At 49.2% G+C, this 18298-nt stretch overlaps 1 protein-coding gene across 1 annotated transcript; it reads right to left on the bottom strand.

Annotated features, from left to right (window-relative positions):
• Positions 1–376: 376 nt before the first annotated feature.
• Positions 377–10135, bottom strand: LOC143638536 (uncharacterized protein CXorf49 homolog). Its single transcript, XM_077106441.1, has 4 exons — positions 8660–10135; positions 7925–8078; positions 7275–7399; positions 377–439 (listed from the first exon to the last, which is right to left on the bottom strand). The coding sequence occupies exons 1-4, from the start codon at positions 10133–10135 to the stop codon at positions 377–379; spliced, it is 1818 nt and encodes a 605-aa protein (XP_076962556.1).
• Between the last annotated feature and the right edge of the window lie 8163 nt (positions 10136–18298).

The following is an 18298-nucleotide window of genomic DNA, read 5'->3' as shown; positions in this document are numbered from 1 at the left end:
TCTTTTATGGTCAGAATCCTCAAACAATGACGTTCTTATAGCTGTCAATACCAAAGTCGTATCAATATCATTAATAACACAATGCTTTTTTAAATGATTATGTATTTTCTATATTTTATAGTAATACTGAGTTAACAAAAAATAAAATACAATAAAACGATCCAGCCATCCCACACATGCTTATTACTAAAAATAAATGAAGTCAGCATACAAAAGAGATGTCTGCATATGCATGATCATGACAGTGCTAAATTCACAATGGCTAAGATATCAGCCCAGGCACCTGTCATCAGATGAATGGATAAGAAAAATGTGGTATTTGTACACAACAGAGTTTTTTTCAGCCACAAAAAAAATGAAAGCTTGGCACTGGAGGTCATCCTGCGAAGTGAAGTAAGTCAGGCACAAGGAGCCAAGTATCAAACTTTTTCTGTGTTACCTAGAAAAAAAGAAAAAGAAACATGAAACTAGAAGGGCTATTGGGATTTATTACTAGGGACTGGCTTGGCTATGAGGGGATGGAGGGAAGGGCAACAGGGGTGAGAGAAGGATGAATGGACATGATCCATGCACAACGTATGTTCACATGAAAACAGAGTGAATCCAATTAATCTGTAAATTAATTAGTGTTAATAATTATAAAAAAGAAGCAATCCACACCATTTTCCAATTGTTTTCCTGCATAAGTCACCAAACTCATGTACGCCAGATAGGCGTTTTCTCTTGCATTTTGAATGTTGGTCATTCCATGAGCACATCACCATGAGGAAAATATTTTTAAACTGCGATCGATCCATGGCCTAAATTTTAGAGGAACTGTTGGAGCAGGCCACAAACAGCTACAGATAGGCTCCCTTGCTGAGGCAGACTATGCTGTTTTATGTTTTTAGTATGTAGCCAAGGCCGTGAATAGGCTGTGTTGTGGTTAGTGTGTAGTCAAGGTCAGAGTCATTCTGATCCAGCACATGTCCTTGAGGATGTAAACATTTGCTTGTGAGCATGTGTCCACTGATGTAACCTGTTGGCAGTGTGCCTTCTTTGCTTGGAGTGTCTATAAAATGAGGGCAAAATGGAACTGGGCAGGGCTAAAGTTGAAGCTGGAGGACAGAGGTTTTCTCCACCTCTGAATAAAGCACGTCTACTATCCTGTATCTTGCATCTCCTTCCACCTGCTGGGACACCAGATCTGTTTCCTGGATAGGAGTCCCTATATGACAGGAACTCTTTATATAAATACTCTGATATGAAATGCAACTGCTTATATGTGTGCATTGTTCATTCCTTTACTTATTTATTGCTGTACTGGGGATTGAACCCAGGGACACTCTACCACTGAGCTGGATCCCCAGATTATTTTAGTTTTTACTTTGAGGCAGGGTCTCACCATGATGTCCAAGCAATCCTCCTGCTTCAGCCTGCTGATTCCCTGGGATTGCAGGTGTGTATCACTGCACCCAGCATATTTCTATGTATGTCTCACTGACAAATAATATATAATTATGGTGTGTGGCATAATGTATTGAAATACGTGCACATTGTAGAATGGCTAAACTGAGCTAAGTAACATGTATTATTTCACATACTTACCTTGTTTTTGGATGATGATGATACTGAAAACCTCTCATAGCAAATTTACTGTCTATGAAGATTTTAGACCGATACATCAAAAACATGAAAGCTCAACAAACGACTAGAGTACCATGTGGCGTTTCAATATGCATACATTGTGTAATGTGTAAATTAGGTTAAAAACATCAATCTTCTCATTTATCATTTCCATATAGAGAAAATATACAAAATATTTTCTTCCAGATTTTTCTTTTCACCAGACAACAATGTTTGTATTATAGGTAGTTTTTAGATATCATTTTCTCCATTTATCGCTACACGGGCAAAAGTGAGTGTAGTGCTCAACATGTTGGATCTTACAAACTTGATGCAAACACTGCCTAGAGAAGGGAAAATGGTCCCCAAATCATGCATAGCCAGGAAGCCAATATACTGTCAACCTCCAAGGACACGCAAATGAACATGGTGGATACCCACGCCCTGAAACTTCATTCACCAACATGAAATAAGCCTTCTTTGGGCCCAGATCAAAAGCACATTTCCTGCCAACAATCTGCAAATGCCCAAGGATACTTTTTTTTTATTAGTTGCTCAAAACATTACAATGATCTTGATATATCATATATCACATTTGATTCAAATGCGGTATGAATTCTTATTTTTTCCCACGTGTACAAATTGCAGGATCATATTGGTTATACAGCCACATTTATACATATTGCCATACTAGTGTCTGTTGTATTCTGCTGCCCTTCCTATCCCCCCTCCCCTCCCCTCCCCTCCCCTCCATCACCTCTCTCTACCCCATCTACTGTAACTCATTTCTCTCTTTTTTCCCTTCCCCCTCACATGGTCTTATATATAATTTTGTATAACAATGAAGGTCTCCTTCCATCTTCCGTGCAATTCTCCTTCTCTCTCCCATTCCCTCCCACCTCTCGTCCCTGTTTAATGGTAATCTTCTTCTCATGCTCTTTTTCCCTGCTGTTTTGAGTCGCCCCACCCCACCCCTTATATCAAAGAAGACATTCGGCATTTGTTTTTTAGGGATTGGCTCCAAGGATACTTTTGTAATATTTTTATAAGATTTCTGCTGCTCCAGAAATCTGAAATACCCTTTCTGGGGTACCTCCAGAAAACAAGTTAGTGCTTCAGGGAAAGGAAGCAAGACCCTGCTCATCCTCAAAAATGAGTTTGACTGGGATTCACTTGCAGGTGATCTTCCCAAACATTGTGCTGCCACCAGTCCACGTTGCCTGAGACTTAGTGATGTCACCTGCTATCTCACCTCTCTCCCGTGGATGGCCATGGGTGAAGTCCACTTCTGGCTCTTTGAAATGTGCAGTAAATAATTGTGTATATTCAACAATTGCACACCGGGACTCCTTACCCCTACCTAACTGTAACTGAGTGCCCATTGATCAACCTTTCCCCACCCCTCCCTCTACTCTCCTGGGCCTCTGGTAGCCACCATTGGTTTTTGTATTTTAGTGAGGGATCTTCTTTGAGAGCGATCGTTCATCCTTTCAGCAGAAGTAAATGATGCATGGGGAAGTTGTTGGAGTGGGGCACCCAGGAGGGTCCCCGTGCTGGCAATGCTGTGATTCTCACTCTCTGAGTGGTGGTTACCTGGGATTTCTTTCTGGCCAAACTGCCAGATCCCAGCTCAGGTCGTCATCATGTGAACACTGCAGCATGGCTTCACATGGGTATGGCTCGCATGTCCATCCTGGTGGCCATAGTGTACACAGCTGAACCCGGCAGACACCTGAGCTGCCTTCACCCTAAAAGGAGATGGATCACAAGGAATTGTGGAAGAGGAAAGGAGTTCTTGGAGACAGGTGGGCACAAAGTTGCCCAAGTTCACCTGGAAGTATGTGAAGCAAGGACTAGAATCCATGCTTGTGACCTACCACCATGATGACTCTGATGTAGTGGATGTCACCTGATACTCCAGAATGCACTCTTTCAGGCCTACTCAGTTGGGGATGGCTGCATTGGATGCCTCTTGCCAGCTGACTGTCTGGTACCCTTTTTGCCCTAGCTGGAGCCTGGTGGGGATTCCATCTTTATTGCCCCCAGGGTGAAAGCTCATGTTTGGAAATAAACAGGTGGGAGATTGGATACCTGGTCCAAGTGGAATATCACTCATGTCTCCAAGGTGCAGCTGCACCAAGCACAGGCATATGGCCCAGGCAGTCTCCAGAGCTCACTCTGAGCAGAGTAGCACCAAGAGGCAAGACCCCACCTGAAGCTCTCCAGGCCAACACTAAGTTCCCCTGCATGGCAGAGGTGGCTTGGGGGAAAAGCGGATATTGGTGGACACTGAATGAGGGAAGGGGTGTGAAGTTGGTTCCATCTGAACCTGATAGAACCTCAGAATCAGTCCCTAATTCTGGTTGTTCGGCACCAACAATGGCTAGTGGCATGGTGTACTTATAGCAGCAACACTATTGTGCTGTATCTGGTATGAGCAGGGGCCAGACAGAACCTGTGCTCCGAAGGAAGAAGCAGGGCTGGTGGAAGCTGGTCACCAAGAGTCGAGTTTGTGCCTAGGCAAGGCTCGGTCAATAGGCTGCTCTGGGTCAATAGGCTGACCTGGGAGGATGGCCCCTTGCCTCCCAGGACAGAGCATGGTGCCAGAATTCACCCCAGTTGGAACTGACCCGAATGTCTCCAGTGGCAGGAACCCCAGCCACAGAGTCTCCGGCCAGCTTCCTCAAGCAGATGTCAATCTTGCTGTGTTTTACCCCTCCAAGGAACAGCTATTTGTGTCAGGGTCTCAGCCACAGCCTAAGGAACCCAGGCCCCCTGCTTAGGGGGAGGTTTGAAGTGAATGATGTTAAGTCCCTCCGCTGCTGATCCTTTCTGGCTCTGAGGTCTACCATGTGTGTGAAGGTCTGTCTCCCTAAGCCTATCCCATGGGACTCAGAGGAGACACAGAGTGGAAGTCTAGGGAAAGGTGTTCCCAAGCCTGATCCAGTCCGCAGCAGGCAGTCCCACTCTCCATCCTCCACAGGAACATCCCACTTGGGTTCAGCTCAGGGCACGGCCATCGCCCACAGGTGCTCGCTGCTTTAAAGGCAAGAGGAGAACCAGATATTCTGAGGTAGCCTTGTGCATTTGATCCCTCTGCTTTCTGCGCCCTGCCGCCACAGCCTCCATTCCCAAAGTCATATCTTTTTTACTCATGGGCCATCATCTCCAATTCATTGGATGCAAATAGCACACATGGACACACAGACACAGACACAGACACACACACACACACACACCCCTACACCTTAAAAGCAACATCTTCATTAGTTGGACTTGCTTATTATGCAACCAGGGTGTTTGGGATGGGAGCTGGAGAACCCACACTTGTCTCTCCTCACTCAAAAATGAATGAATCTATCATTGAGTCTTAGGCACAGCTGGACCAACTATCCATCAGGGACAGTGACATCAGAATATGGAGCTCAGACAAAATCTCATGTGTCCTCAGGAGGCAGTCTGTGAGATTGTGCTTTTCACAATATCATCATGTCCAGGAGGATCAGTGCCATGGGGGTGCTCAGAAGGTATCTGGATGGGGACCATTCATGCACATGCAGATCTCTCATCCACATTTGCCCTAGACATGAACTGGACCTTTTCAAACGAGAGCTATGGAGCTGACAGGATCGGAAGGGCTGGTCGACTGACTAGGATATGGGACACTAGGAGGATGTGGACACTCTAGTGCCTGACCGTTCATTCCAGGTGCCCGTGGGCAGTTTCCTCCAGGTTGGCCCACAGACCCATAGCCCCCTCCTATAACCAGAGACAAACCACTTTTCTCCAAGTTACCTGTACCCTTGCATTGTTCTTTCACCCACTGGGCTGTGACCTCTGCCCCTACCCCTCTACTGAAAGAAGAAGGGAAACGTGACAGAATTTGCCCACTGGGCTTCAGAGGTGAGGAGTAAGAGGGAACTAAGGATGATGGGCGATTTCTAGCTGAGCTGTCCCTCTGTGTGGTGACACCTGAGGAAGACAATGATACCAGAAACAGGACTAGGCCCTCCAAAGCCTGTTGAAATCATTCACTCAGAACAGGCCGCCAGGGGAAGCCATGGGAGAGATCAAGGATGCTCAGGATGGAAAAGAAGGGTGAGAGGGGAGAAGCAGGGCAATGAAAAAGAAAAAAAAAAGCTTGGAAGGCAGGGGAACTGGGCTCTGGGTGGGCCTTAATAATTCCTGCTGAAAGGGGCGGGGTGAGAAGGCTAGAATGGGTCCTGCATGACCCTTCCCTCCAGAGGGAAGGACATTAGGAGAGAGCACCAAGAGCGCTGGTGGGCAATGGGAGGACATGCTAGCAGGACTGGACCCAGGCCACACGGAAACCAAACCCAGGGCACCATGGAGCCTGAACACAGGGCTCCTGCTCAGAGGCCACCCAAGAACACCCGCCTCAGGGACAGGCCCACCACGAAATGCCGTGGGTACTGTTCCTAACCTGCTCTGAGATGGGGCAGCTCCCACCCATCTCCTGTCCCCTACAGGCCCCCACCACTCAGAGAGAGGGCAGAACACAGGACATGAGGGGAACTTTAATTGTGAACTGCAGGGGACCCTGGCTGAAGAGCCAGAGGGAATGAGCTTGGCCGCTGCTCCTGGGCTTCACAGGTACCAGCAGCTCGCCTCACTGGAAGATGCTTTGTTCGACCTGACAAGCAGAGCAGAGTCAGGGCCAACCCAGGACCAGTGCAGGCTCACAGCCACCCCCAATCCCCAGATAGCCAGGTTTGAGGGAAAGAGGGATGATAAGCTTGACACTCACTTCAGAAGACCTGGAACTTGTCATCCAGGGACTGCATGACCGCTGAAAGAGAGAGGCATGACTGAGCACTCCAGACACAGGAGTGCAAGAGACTGTCCCCCTGCCTCCACTTCCCAGCTGCCCCTGGAATCTGAGTCCCCTCCAGCCCCTGTCCGATCAGCCCTGGGAATGACTCCCCCACCTGCCACTGGAACTCAATGTGGAAATGTCTTCTATGACAGAACACGCACCGGCAGTGCTCAAACACTGGGGTGTGGCAGAAGCATCCAAAAATGTGTTAAACGCAAACAAGCAAGCAAGCATACAAACACCGGACAACAACCATCAAGCAAACCACACCAACCAGCACTTAAAGGGAAAATAAAGGAGGCGTCTCAAAAGGTCCTCAGAGAAGGAGACCTGTGGGACTCAAAGGCAGAGTACATGGAGTTCTGATGATTCACTGCTCTTTGTGCACGGCCCTGGCAGTCAAGGCACAGAAGGCTCCCGGGCCAGGCACAGCAATGTCCAGCCCCGTGATGCTGCCTGTCCCTGCAGCCCCACCCCGCCCCAGACACCTGCACCAGGAGACACTGAGGTCTGCCTCTGCCCCGCCCCTGCCAACCCCCCCACACACACACTCCAATTCCTCATACCTAGTTGTTCTTTGAGGTCCTCTATTTCTTTCTGTAGAGCCACACACTAGTTACACAGACATCGGAGAAAGAGAAAAGAGAATGATATTCTGCTCTCCACTCTCCGCCTCCTTCCACTCGCTCCCACTCCTCAGGTCCCCCATATGCCAGAACCAGGTGACAACACAGGCAGAGGGAAACCTCAGGGGAAAGGTGGAGCCCGACGTCCCTGTGGTGCAGGATGCATGGGAGCACCAAAGTCAGCTTAACCTGCACATGCAGCCCACCATCTCAGCGGGGGCCAGCACTCCTAGAAGCCACCGAAATGGTACCTGGAGACAGCCCTGTGTTCCGGGTGGCTGCTGCTGCTGCCTTTCTAGAACTGGGTGATGCACAGCTGACTCCTGATCACCTGAAAGAGAACACAAGATCCAGCTCTCCAGCCTGCTTGGGAAATGGAGAGGACCTGGCTGGGTCTAAAAGGAGGCAGCATCCCCCTCTGCAGGCAGCAAGTTGCACCTGCTCTGCCCCACAGCTCCACCCCTCTCTCTTGGCCCACCTTCTCTGCTACCCAGTGTCAGCCCCAGCTGCCACTGAGGACCCCCCTGTGGCTCCGGGTTGGACACTAACAGAAGTGCAGACACAGCCAGCCCCTGGGTGGAGCTATGTGACTGAACAGGCCCCAATTCAAAAGGCCACGTTCTGCTGCAAGTCTACTTCTGCAGATGGCGTCTGGGGCACTGCTACAAAGCATCCCTTCACGTAAACCCCGCACAGGGAATCAAGTGGCCCGAAGCCAGGCTTGCTCACACCTAGTTTCCTGTGGGAACACTTCCTGCGTAGGCACAAAGGCCTGGGATCAAGGCCAGTGTCCCCAGAAGTGATAGAGTCAGAGGGTCCCACCCTTCTCCCCTCCCGTCCAACCCACAACACTCACCAGAGGCAGGGCCTCTGGGGGTAAGGCCTCCCTGATTCAGGTCCAAGGGCTGGGAGCTTGCCGGAGGTTGGGGGGCTCTGGTGTTGGGGTCACCACTGTTGAAGTCTCCACGGTGCATGCACAGGCAAGGTGTCCCCGGCCGGTGTGCTGGACACTAACACAGATTGCTCAGTGATTAGGGTTAGGGGGTGTGCCTGTTGCGTATGATTAGGTGCGTACGGGGGCTGGGGTGAGGTAGGGAATGAAGGGGGAACTCCAAGGCTCATCTCGTCAGCACTGTCTCCCTCTCTCAGCCCCAGGCCAGGAGGTGGACCCGGGCCAGGGAGAAGCATGAGGGTCATGGAGAAAGCTCAGGCCTCCTGGGAGAAGTGCTGGAAGGAATGAATCTGGAGGCAGATGGGACTAAACACTCTGCTGTGTGGCCCAAAGTGTAAGGGGACTCCTGTTCATGTTAGCAGCCAGACCTGCTTCCCACCCAGCCCGTCTGGGGAGGAGGCAGGAAATGCACAAAGTGTGGCCAACAGGCACCAGCACCTACTAGGTTCTTTGTTGATGTCCGCCCCGACCACAGAGACCCCCAGACAGTGGGCACCCAACGACAACCCGTGAACAAGAGGCAGAGAGAGTAAGAGCAAAGAAGTGTGGGCTGGGTGAGGAGAAAGGCAGAGTGAGTGGAGGAGAAAGAGGATGAGGAGGAGGAGGAGGAGGGGGGGGGGACTGCAAAGACCTACTCACTTGGGCTGTTGGAACTGTAGCTCTATTTGGGCCATTATCATCACCAGCCACAGGATGGGATTCCTGTGTCTTCTTCGCCATAGATCTCTTTGCAGTGCCACTGTGCTTGGGCTGCTTGGGTTCCAAGGGCACCAAGGAATACCTCTTGGACCTCCCAAACAGGGGAACACCCGGGATTGGGGGAAGGGTGGCCGTTTCCAGGGGAGCGGCTTTGAGTCTCTGCCCCCATATAGGGAAGACCCTGCCCAGGCTAAATTTTGAGCCACCCCCCAGGGATTTCTTCTCCTGGATGGCCTTCTTCCTAGGAGTGGCCCTGGGCAGGCCTCCTGAAGCACAAGTAGCAGAAGGAGGAGGAGGAGGAGGAAGAGGAGCAGTAGCAGCAGCAACAGCAACAGTAGCAACAGCAGCAGCTGCTCCAGGGTAGCTGGGCCTGCTCCCTCCCTTGCCCCAGATCACGCTTTGCCTTTTCTTGGAGGAACAGGATGCCAGCTCTCCCAAGGCCTGCCTTTCCATGGCAGAGGTGAGTCGGCCGGGAGCAGAGGTCGGCAGAGAGGTAGGTATTTGAAGGAAATTCCCTCTGGTCCCTACACAGGCGCAGTTGGCGGTGTCTCCCGGTTCCCTGGGGCTGCTGGCACTGGTCTGGCCTCCTTCTTTCGGGCAAAGGCTCACCCTCACCAGCTGTATCTCAGTGAATTCATCTGAAGACTCAGGATCGGAAGGGGGCAACTGGGCTTCCCCACTGCCCATCATCCTAGTTTTGGTGTCTCTCCCGGGATTCCCCCAGGCCCGTCCCACCTGAGGCCCACTGGGGTGACGCAGAGGGGCAGCAGATGGGGCCTGCAGTGTTTCCAAGGAACCTGGGGCCAGCGCCCATCTCCGGCTGGGGCCCGCCTCTGCGTTAGCCCAAATGGCGGACAGTTCAGCCACCCAGCTCTCCGGGGACAGGTATCTGTGGGTGCCCGGGGTCTCCTGGCCTGTCAGCTGCTGCACGCTGGCCACAGACTCCACAGCGAGGTGGGGCACGAAGTCCAGGGCATCCCCCTTCTTATCAGTCATGGAGCCAGGCCTGCCTTCGCCGACCTGCAGCACCGCCCCTCCTGCCTCTAGCTGTTCCCCCTGGGCCTCCAACTCGAACTCATAGCTCTCGGGGTCTGGGAGGCCGCCCTCGCCCTCTCCACTCCGCGGTGGCCCCAGCTCAAGGCTCAGGCCCGGTACCCGTGGGGCTCTGGGGCCTGCACTGGTGACGATGGTGCGCTTCACACAGTCCAGGCCAAAACCGTCGTCCTGAACCGAAGCCTCGTCGGTTGAGCTCATGTCGGGCAGGCCTGGCAGCCAGGGTCGAAGACAGAGGATCGCCCCAGTCCGAGCGAGAACAGTTAGGCCTTCGCGAACGCGGTCACCACAGAAGACACATGAGATACCACAAACATCGCGTGGTTTCACGCCTCTTCGATACCGGCATCGTGGCCTTCTCATTGGCCCGGCCCCTCCCCCCTGCCAACCGCCACGCCCCTTGTTGGGTCATCAACAGTAGGGACCTGGGTGCTTGGACTGCTGGGAAGTTTCTGGTTCTACTGGCCGTTTCCAAGCCAGTCCCAGCAGCGGAGTTCGCTTGTGGGTACTCTCTTGCCCACGTTCCTGACCCACGCACTCTGGCTGGCAGCCTCCTTTCTGATGAGGGCCTCACCTCGGAGCCCCAGTTTCCCATCTGTACAGTGGGGGAAATAATATTGCCTGGATCAGGGTTCAATATAAAGATGGGTATGGAGCACCCAGCACAGGAAGAATTTGCAAGTCCCTGTTCCCCAGCAATACCTCCAGACCAAAAGGAAAGTGGGTGAGGAGATCCATAGTCAATGGTCGGTGCTCCTTGTACTACCTTTTTTTAAAAAAAAAAATATGAAGGTCATAGAGCAGGTGTTTTGTGACTTGCAATGTGTGGGATATCCCACTATGGCTGGATTTCCATAGGCAATCAAAATAGCACATGGATGCATGCCCAGGGTACTTTAGTAGCAGTATGTTGTTTGCCCACTCTATCAGAACCTATCCTGCTCCCCACACTAGTTAATGTGAAGTAACGGGGATCCCTATGTCAAAGATGCCCCAAGAGATGTTCACCATCACTGATCCTAAAGATACAAACTAAAATCATGAATCAATTTTCGTAGACCACGTTTACAACAGTGAAAGAGCATGCAAACCATGGGTGGAAGAGATTGTGAACAAACTGGTGTTTTTGACATCCACTGGGGGTGTAGGTTGTGTGAGGGGGTGGGGGGGGCAGCCAATAGGGAAGCTAATTGAGCAGAATGAGCAGGGTGCAAATTCTGGAACTTTCACTCTGTGACAGCCCTCTCCTTAGCACTGTAGATAAATATTAACTCATCCTCACAGGACAGTCCTAGGTTTAGGTGACCACATTTGCCACCTTACTAAGGAAAGGAAACAGACTCAGAGCTAAATTCAGCAAGGGCTGGGCACATCGTCTGGAGAAAAGCTGGTTATGTGTGGTGCACAAAGATACATGCACAAGAAAGTTAGTGAAGGGAATAATCTGGGAATACTCTGAATTCCCATTGGTCAGGGGATGCAGGAATGCAGTGTGAACTGTGTATCCAGTACATGAAAGTAAGGAAGTATCACTATAGTAGGCAGATTTTTGTTCTTTGGGAGACATACCCATGGGTGGGATAGCTGGGTCATATGGGGGCTCCATTTCTAGTCTTTTGAGGGAATTCATGTTTCTTTCCCAAGTGGTCATACTCATTTGAATCCCACCAACAACGGACAAACATACATCTACATTTCACCAGCAATTATCATTATTCGTATTCTTGATGATTGCCATTCTAATTGGGGGAAGATGAAATCTCAGGGTCACCCTGATTCCCATCTCCCAGATTGTTAAGGATGTTGAGTATTGTTTCATATACTGATCGGCCGTTTGTATTTCTTCTTTTGAGAAATGTCTATTTAGATGTTTTGCCCATTTTATTGAGAGGGTTATTAGCTGTTTTGCTGTAAAGTTTTTTCGATTGTTTGTTTTCTTCATATATTCTTTTTAATCAACTGCCTGTCAGAAGAGTAGGGGGCAAAGACTTTCTCCCAATCTCCAGGCTCTCTCTTTGGGTTCTTCTTTCCTTTGCTGTGCAGAAGCTCTTTAATTTTATGCCATCCCACTTACTGATTCTTGGTTTTATTTCTTGAGTTTTAGGAGCCTTACTAAGGAAGTTCATGCCTTCACCAATATGTTGGAGAGTTGCCCCTACGTTTTCGCCAGCAGGTTCACTGTTTCTAGTCTAACTCCTAGGACTTTGATCCACCTTGAATTGATTTTTGTGGAGGCTGGTAGGTAGGGATCTAGGATCCATTCTTCTACCCGTGCTGTTATAAGGTGACCCCCAAAAGCTCATGTGTGAAACAATGCAAGGAGTAGGGGTGAAATGTTTGGGTGATGAGAGCCATAACCCAATCAGTGTGTTAATACCCTGATAGGGATTAACTGAGTGGTCACTAGGCAGGTAGGGTGAGACTGGAGGAGATGGGTCGCTGGGGGGTGGTGTACCTTTGGTGTATATTTCTTGGGCTGAGCTTAGCCTCTCTCTGCTTGCTGATCATGCCCTGAGCTGCTTTTCTCCACTGCACACTTCTGCCATGATGTTCTGCCTCACCTTGAGCCCTGAGGAATGGAGCCGGCTGTCATTGGACTGAGACCTCTGAAACTGTGAGCCCGAAAATAAAGTTTTCCTCCTTAAAATTGTTCCTGTCAGGTCTGTTGCTCACAGCAGTAAAGAAAACCTGAGTAAAACATATGGATATGCAGTGTTCCCAGCACCGTTTGTTCAAAAGTCTATCTATTCCTCCAGGTGTGCTTTCCGCACCTTTGTCAAGGATCAGATGGCTGTATTCGTGTGGCTTTGTCTCTGTCTTTTCTACTCTGTTCCACTGGTCTTCCTTTCTGGTTTTATGCCAGTACCATGCTGTTTTTTTGCCCCTATATCTGTAGAGTGTAATTTAAGATCAGGTATTGCTATGGTGCGCGGCTCATTCTTGCTGCTCAGGATTGCTTTGGTATTCTGGGTCCTTAACTCCTCCATCTACATTTCTGGGCTGTTTTTCCTAGTTCTGTGAAGAATGTCATTGGTATATTGACGGGGATTGCATTGAGTCTGTAGATGGCTAGGATTGGACCTTACCTTCCAATTAAGGCTATCAGATGGTATATTTTGAAAATGGTCCTATATCTCACACCAGGATCAGAGCTGAGTGTAAAAGTAGCCACTGGTCCAGTTTCCGGGTTCTCTCAGGCTAATGCTGCGAACCACCTGCACACCGCCAGGCATACTCTGCTCCTTTCCTAGGCCTGAGTCCACTTGGGTGCAATTTTTCTGTGCCTGTTTCAATCACACCTCACTCTTCCAGAAGCACTCTAGATCTCACTACAGGTACGTGCAGGGACAGTCTGATGATACTTAATATGAACCCCAGGGGCTCCGCCACATCAGAGAGTCACTGGGTGGCCAATTCCAGGTGGCCTGCTGCCTCTGCTCTCCTCTTGCCAGTGGAACACTTTTACACACCAGCTCACTGTGCTGCCTCTGGATCATTTAAGACCAGACTGCCTCTCGGTTCCTTGGCTATCCCCATGCCAAATACTTTGTAGATTTTTCTCTCTTTTAGCTTGGGTCGCCCCTCCCCTCTGTGGTGAACCAGGGTCCCTGGTGTGACTGAATTTCTGGGCCTCTGCAATTCTGGTACTGAAACTTGGTGAACAGTATCCCCGCTGCTAGATTCCCTAGCCATGGGGCAGCTGGAAAACACACCCTTCCTCAACACCGCCATATTTACCATATTTATTTCCTCCTAACCTGGGAGGTAATGAATGCCCTAATTTCCCTCTGTCTCCAGTTTTTCCTGCTAAATTTTCAGCACTCTTTGGAACATAATCTTTTCCTGGAAGTGGCTGCAGATTGTTTGTTTTATAATGTTTTTTAAGGATGATGTGCCTGCTTTTTCTGTCCTTCGTGAGTTCTGAGTAACATAGATCAGTCCTTCAGCTAGTCCTAAGACAGACCAGAATGGAAATATACAGTTCTTTAGGAGGTCTAGTCAACTTTCTTGGGATCCACAGAGCAGAGTCTCACACCAAGAGTATGGACAGCAGTATACAGGACTGCCACTGAGCTAGGTATGGGCATGGGGCAAGGACCAGAAAGAAGGACACAATTATTTCCTACTATCTTAAACGTGCCTGTTTCCTGGCTCAGCTTTGCCTGGTTGTGGAAAACGTAGGCTCTTTTCCAAACTTCTGAGAAACATGATGTTGATCATTATTCATTGATTTTTTTTGTTTGTTTTTCAGGAAGCCCTGGGAGCTACCTGCTTCACCGTGTCTGCTGATTTGCTCATGCCAGCCAAGTTTTTTAAAAGTTGAGAAAAAAATTCAATGCAGAAAGCAAAGTCTTTCACAGATGGCACTGCGACATTCGGCATCGAAGCACACACGAACACACACAGACACAAATAAAGCAAAACAAGCAAAAGTGACAAAAGGAAGGGGAAAAAAGGAATAAAACCTGAGTCTAATATTACACCTTATACAAACCTTAGCTTATGATGGATCATGGGTCAAAATGTAAAGCGTTAAACCAATGACATTTTGGCAAGCAAATGTAAAAGAAAAATCATTATGACCTGAAGTTAGGTGAAGAATCCTTAAAAATAACAACAAGAATGCTGGTCTTGAGAAATTATAACTGCCATTTCTTATAAAGCTAAAACACAATTTGTCATATAATTCAACAACCTCAGGTTGACGCTGCTTGACCTGAAGGCTGGACCAAGACACATGTTCACCCAAAAACACGTGCATGAATGTTGGCAGAAATCTTATTCATAATCAACAGAAACTAACATCACTCAAAGAGGAATTGATAAGAGCCATACAACAGGACACTATTGAACAACATAAAGGAAGGAACTGTTGATATATGCAATAACAGGGATGAATTGCAAATGCATAACTACTAAGAGAGGAATGCTGGTATGAAATGGTCACATACTATAGAAGGCAAAGCTGCAAGGACAGAAATCAGATCCCATGGTTGTCAGAGGATCAGAATAAGTGAGATGATTTGATGACCAAGGGTCAGAATGAGGGAGATTTTTTTGGTGGTGGTACTGCTGTGAGTCTTCAACAAGGTGGTCACTACATGGGTCGCTGTCCATATGTCAAAAGTCTCAGTACTAACAACCAAGACTGGCAAAATAGTAGCAGCCTTCTCAAAAGTCATATTGGAAGGTAGAAAACAGTGGAACTACATCTGCTTCACGGTGCTTGGCAAAACTAATTCTCTAGCTAAAATTATGTGCAAAGCTACAATTAACTATGAGATTACAGGAACTTTCTGTTCCTACAATTATCTCAAGAGATCCTGTATACCATGTATCTTGACTAGTAAGTTCCTGGAGGAGAGGTCCATTCAAAGCACTGGAGACAACCAAGAACAAGTGGACTCCAGGAAAGAGGAGATACTTCCAGGGGTTTCACAAAGCAATATTCTAAGGGCAATACATTTGGATATCAATCAAGTTTGAAGCTAGGTCTAGAATGTTGATCTCCAAAGACAGAAAACTGCATTAGTTGAAGATTTGGAAAAGACAGTTTGATAGGCCCATGAAAGAAATGTAAGCTCTTGCGGGGGAGGAGGGGTACTCTTCTCTCTTTCTAATTGATGTACTTCCAAGTCCTAGAAAAGTACCTGGCAGAGAAGGCTCCTGTAAAGACTGATGCAATGAAAGGGCAAAGTGGTGTTGTAGGGCACAGACGAGGCAGAGCTCCGAAGATAGCAGGAAACAGTTTTACTTGGCTGCAGCCAGGTTCAGAGGGTACAGCTTTTGCTGTCATCAATTAATCCCCTGAGCCCCAAGTTCAAATAGTTTCAAAACTTTATACACAGCATGTAAGGGGAGGGGCTCAGAAGTTCAAACAAAAGCAGCTTCCTCTTTCACTATGCTGGGCAAGTTAACCTTCAAGTATAGTGCCTGGGAAGGGGAGAATTTCTTCCCCTTTCTTCCCTCCACCTGCCAGCTGTTACCATAGAGCCCAATCAGTAGCTTCTATTATCTTAGAAATGTAGACATCTCTGTGAAGCTCCAGCTCAAGGCCAGAGGCCTTGTTAAGGATTTGTCTTTTTTTTTTTTTTAATAGCATTCTGCCTCAACTGTAAGTCAATGATTCCACACCCAGGTGTGGACACACCTTCCCAGCCATTTTATAAAGTGGCACACACAGTGAACCAGGCCCGTAGGGCTCACAGGAGTAAAACAGCAAGGCTGCTCAGGGCCAGATCCAACAAATCCAGGGCATCCTGCATGGCTGCTTCTGCGGCTAAGGGTCTCAAAAGTGGAACACTGTGCCACAGAGAGAGGTTGCAAATGTGTACCAGAAAACGTGGCACAGAATGTTGGTAGCAGCACTGAGTAATGGCCCCTGAACTGGGAACGACCCAAAGGCCCATCACCAGGTAAATGGATATACTGATGGAGACACTGTCAGTCCCCATTATATGCAACTTTGCTATCCAGGTTGCTAATTAAACTATTTCCTAAGCTTTATTTGTAAGCCAACTTCAATACAGAAGGTACTTCAGAGTGATTAACAGGCATTAGGAAAATGGGGAAAAATCAGAGTCACCCAAAGGCCAAAGGCTAAATGTGTTCCCAGTTGGGGTCAAGATGGGGAGCTCTTCCTTCCTAAGGTTTATGCAAGTGTCTTTTTCTCAGTCCTTTTACACCAAGCTGAGACTTCTTCAACCAGCTCCCAGCCAGTGACAGAGCATGGCTGGGGTCCATTGCTGAAGGGCAAAGCCTGACAGCTCCAGGCTGGGGCTTCACAGCAGCCTGACTGATTCTCTGTTGGGATTAAACTGCACCTGAGATTCCTATCCCACCCTGCTTTCTCCCTCCTGTCTCTTACTGGCACCAGGCCCTGCATGCAGCCCTGAAGATTCTCACTGCCTCACTGCTCCTTCCCCTCGATTCCTCTTGCCCCACAACCACCTTTCAAGTCCAGTCACGCACTGACCTCTGTACGTCTGGAAGGTCTGAACTAAAGACAAGTGTTCCCAGGAGAGGTCCAAAGGAAAGGCAATAATCTCAGGTGTGTGGATGGCCTCTCTCACCTCAGGAATGACAAAGGGCAGACCATCCTCGGGGCTACTTGGGCCATGCATAATCTCTAGCATGAGGTCCCCTCTGATTGCTCCATGTTTCCAACACTTGGTTACCTGGCGAGCATCCCAGGGGAGACTGTCACCCTCATGGACGAGGTGATGAAGGACTGCATGGTATGGAGACAGACTCCTCAGGGATGGCAGTGCCAGCATTGTCTTTTAGCCCTGTGGAGACATGATGAGGAATAAAGGGACATTCCATGCGTGGCTCACAAGGAGGCACTTCAATCCGACAGAAGATGAGTGGACACAACTGAGGAGCCCCTGTCCACGATGATTTCTCAGCAAGAGATGCAGAACCTGCACCTCCAGAAGCCTCAGTACTTGCAGGCTGAACCTTCCTTGTCTGGCAAGAGCTAGCACCAGCCCTGTGCTGGTAGATGGCCACATCCTTTCCCCACAAAACACAGGCAACTACCTCAGGAGCTGCCCCCCTTCTCAATTACTAGTGCTCCCTTCTACTGCACAGGCTGATGAGTAACAGAAGTGCTTTACACCAAGAAGGTTTCAGGCAGACTGAGGCGGAACCAGCTGGAGACAAGGAATAGCCCTGGGGTTGGATTTTCACTGTGCTGGAAAAAGGGAGCTGAAATAAACAATGGACAAACAATTCTTCCTGAGTGGGGGCACATCCTCACATCATGGGATTAAAGACCCTAGCAAGGACTCCAGGAGATGAGAGGAGATTCACTGCCAGGATGACCCTGAGAAGCGTCAAGAAAGTGGTGTCACACAGGCAGCAAAAGGGAAGTGCTTGCCTTGGCAGAGGAGGGAATAAAATGCTGAGTGATGTACCCACGTCACAGGAATCAGAAGGTGTGAAGCCCCTTAGCTGACCAGTGGGTTCTGTTCAACAGTAGGGCCCAGAGCTCACACCATTCACCAAGACCACTGGGAGCATGTTGGTTAGAGGGGCTGCAGGTCTAGTGGTTGCTCTCCTCTGCATGCCCCCTGGAATGGGGAAAGGACAGTTTCCCCAGGCCTAGGTTCATTACCTCCTCCCGTGCAATGAGGGGTCCTGGCATGAGAGGGTGCGGGAGGCTCTCAGCTCAGCCCCACGGATCCAAGAAGTAGATGAGTCTGAATGAGGAAGGACCACAGACATGAGGTGGTAAGGGTACCCTGTTCCCATGCCTCAGTCCTGCCCTAAAGACACCGACTGCTATTTACACAAGTGATGGTATCCCAGGCGGAAGGAGACAGCCAGAGTTTTTAAGGATGATGTAAGGGTCCGGCGAAGCGTCGGAGGGAGAGACCACAAGAGACCGGCTCCATGCAATTGGCAGAAGGGGTTTTATTGATTCAGCATGCTGAGGCTCCAGGCTCACTCAGGAAGATAGAGCAGCCCCGAGCCCCGAGCAGAGGTCAGGCAGAGCTTAAGTACACTTTTTGGAGAGGGCGG

This window comes from Callospermophilus lateralis, chromosome X, assembly GCF_048772815.1.
Source record: "Callospermophilus lateralis isolate mCalLat2 chromosome X, mCalLat2.hap1, whole genome shotgun sequence".
Taxonomy (NCBI): Eukaryota; Metazoa; Chordata; class Mammalia; order Rodentia; family Sciuridae; genus Callospermophilus; species Callospermophilus lateralis.
The sequence above is the reverse complement of the archived record's forward strand: the minus strand, read 5'-3'. Positions and strand labels throughout refer to the sequence as shown.

Bases quoted from the DNA above. Each gene is read 5' to 3' on its own strand.
- LOC143638536 (XM_077106441.1), bottom strand. From the start codon at position 10,135: ATGAGAAGGCCACGATGCCGGTATCGAAGAGGCGTGAAACCACGCGAT. The intron at 8,079-8,659 runs GTGAGTAGGTCT...AATCTGTGTTAG, and splicing joins CTACAGTTCCAACAGCCCAA to TGTCCAGCACACCGGCCGGG. The intron at 440-7,274 runs GTGGGCTGCATG...CTTTTTTTCTAG, and splicing joins TGCTGGCCCCCGCTGAGATG to GTAACACAGAAAAAGTTTGA.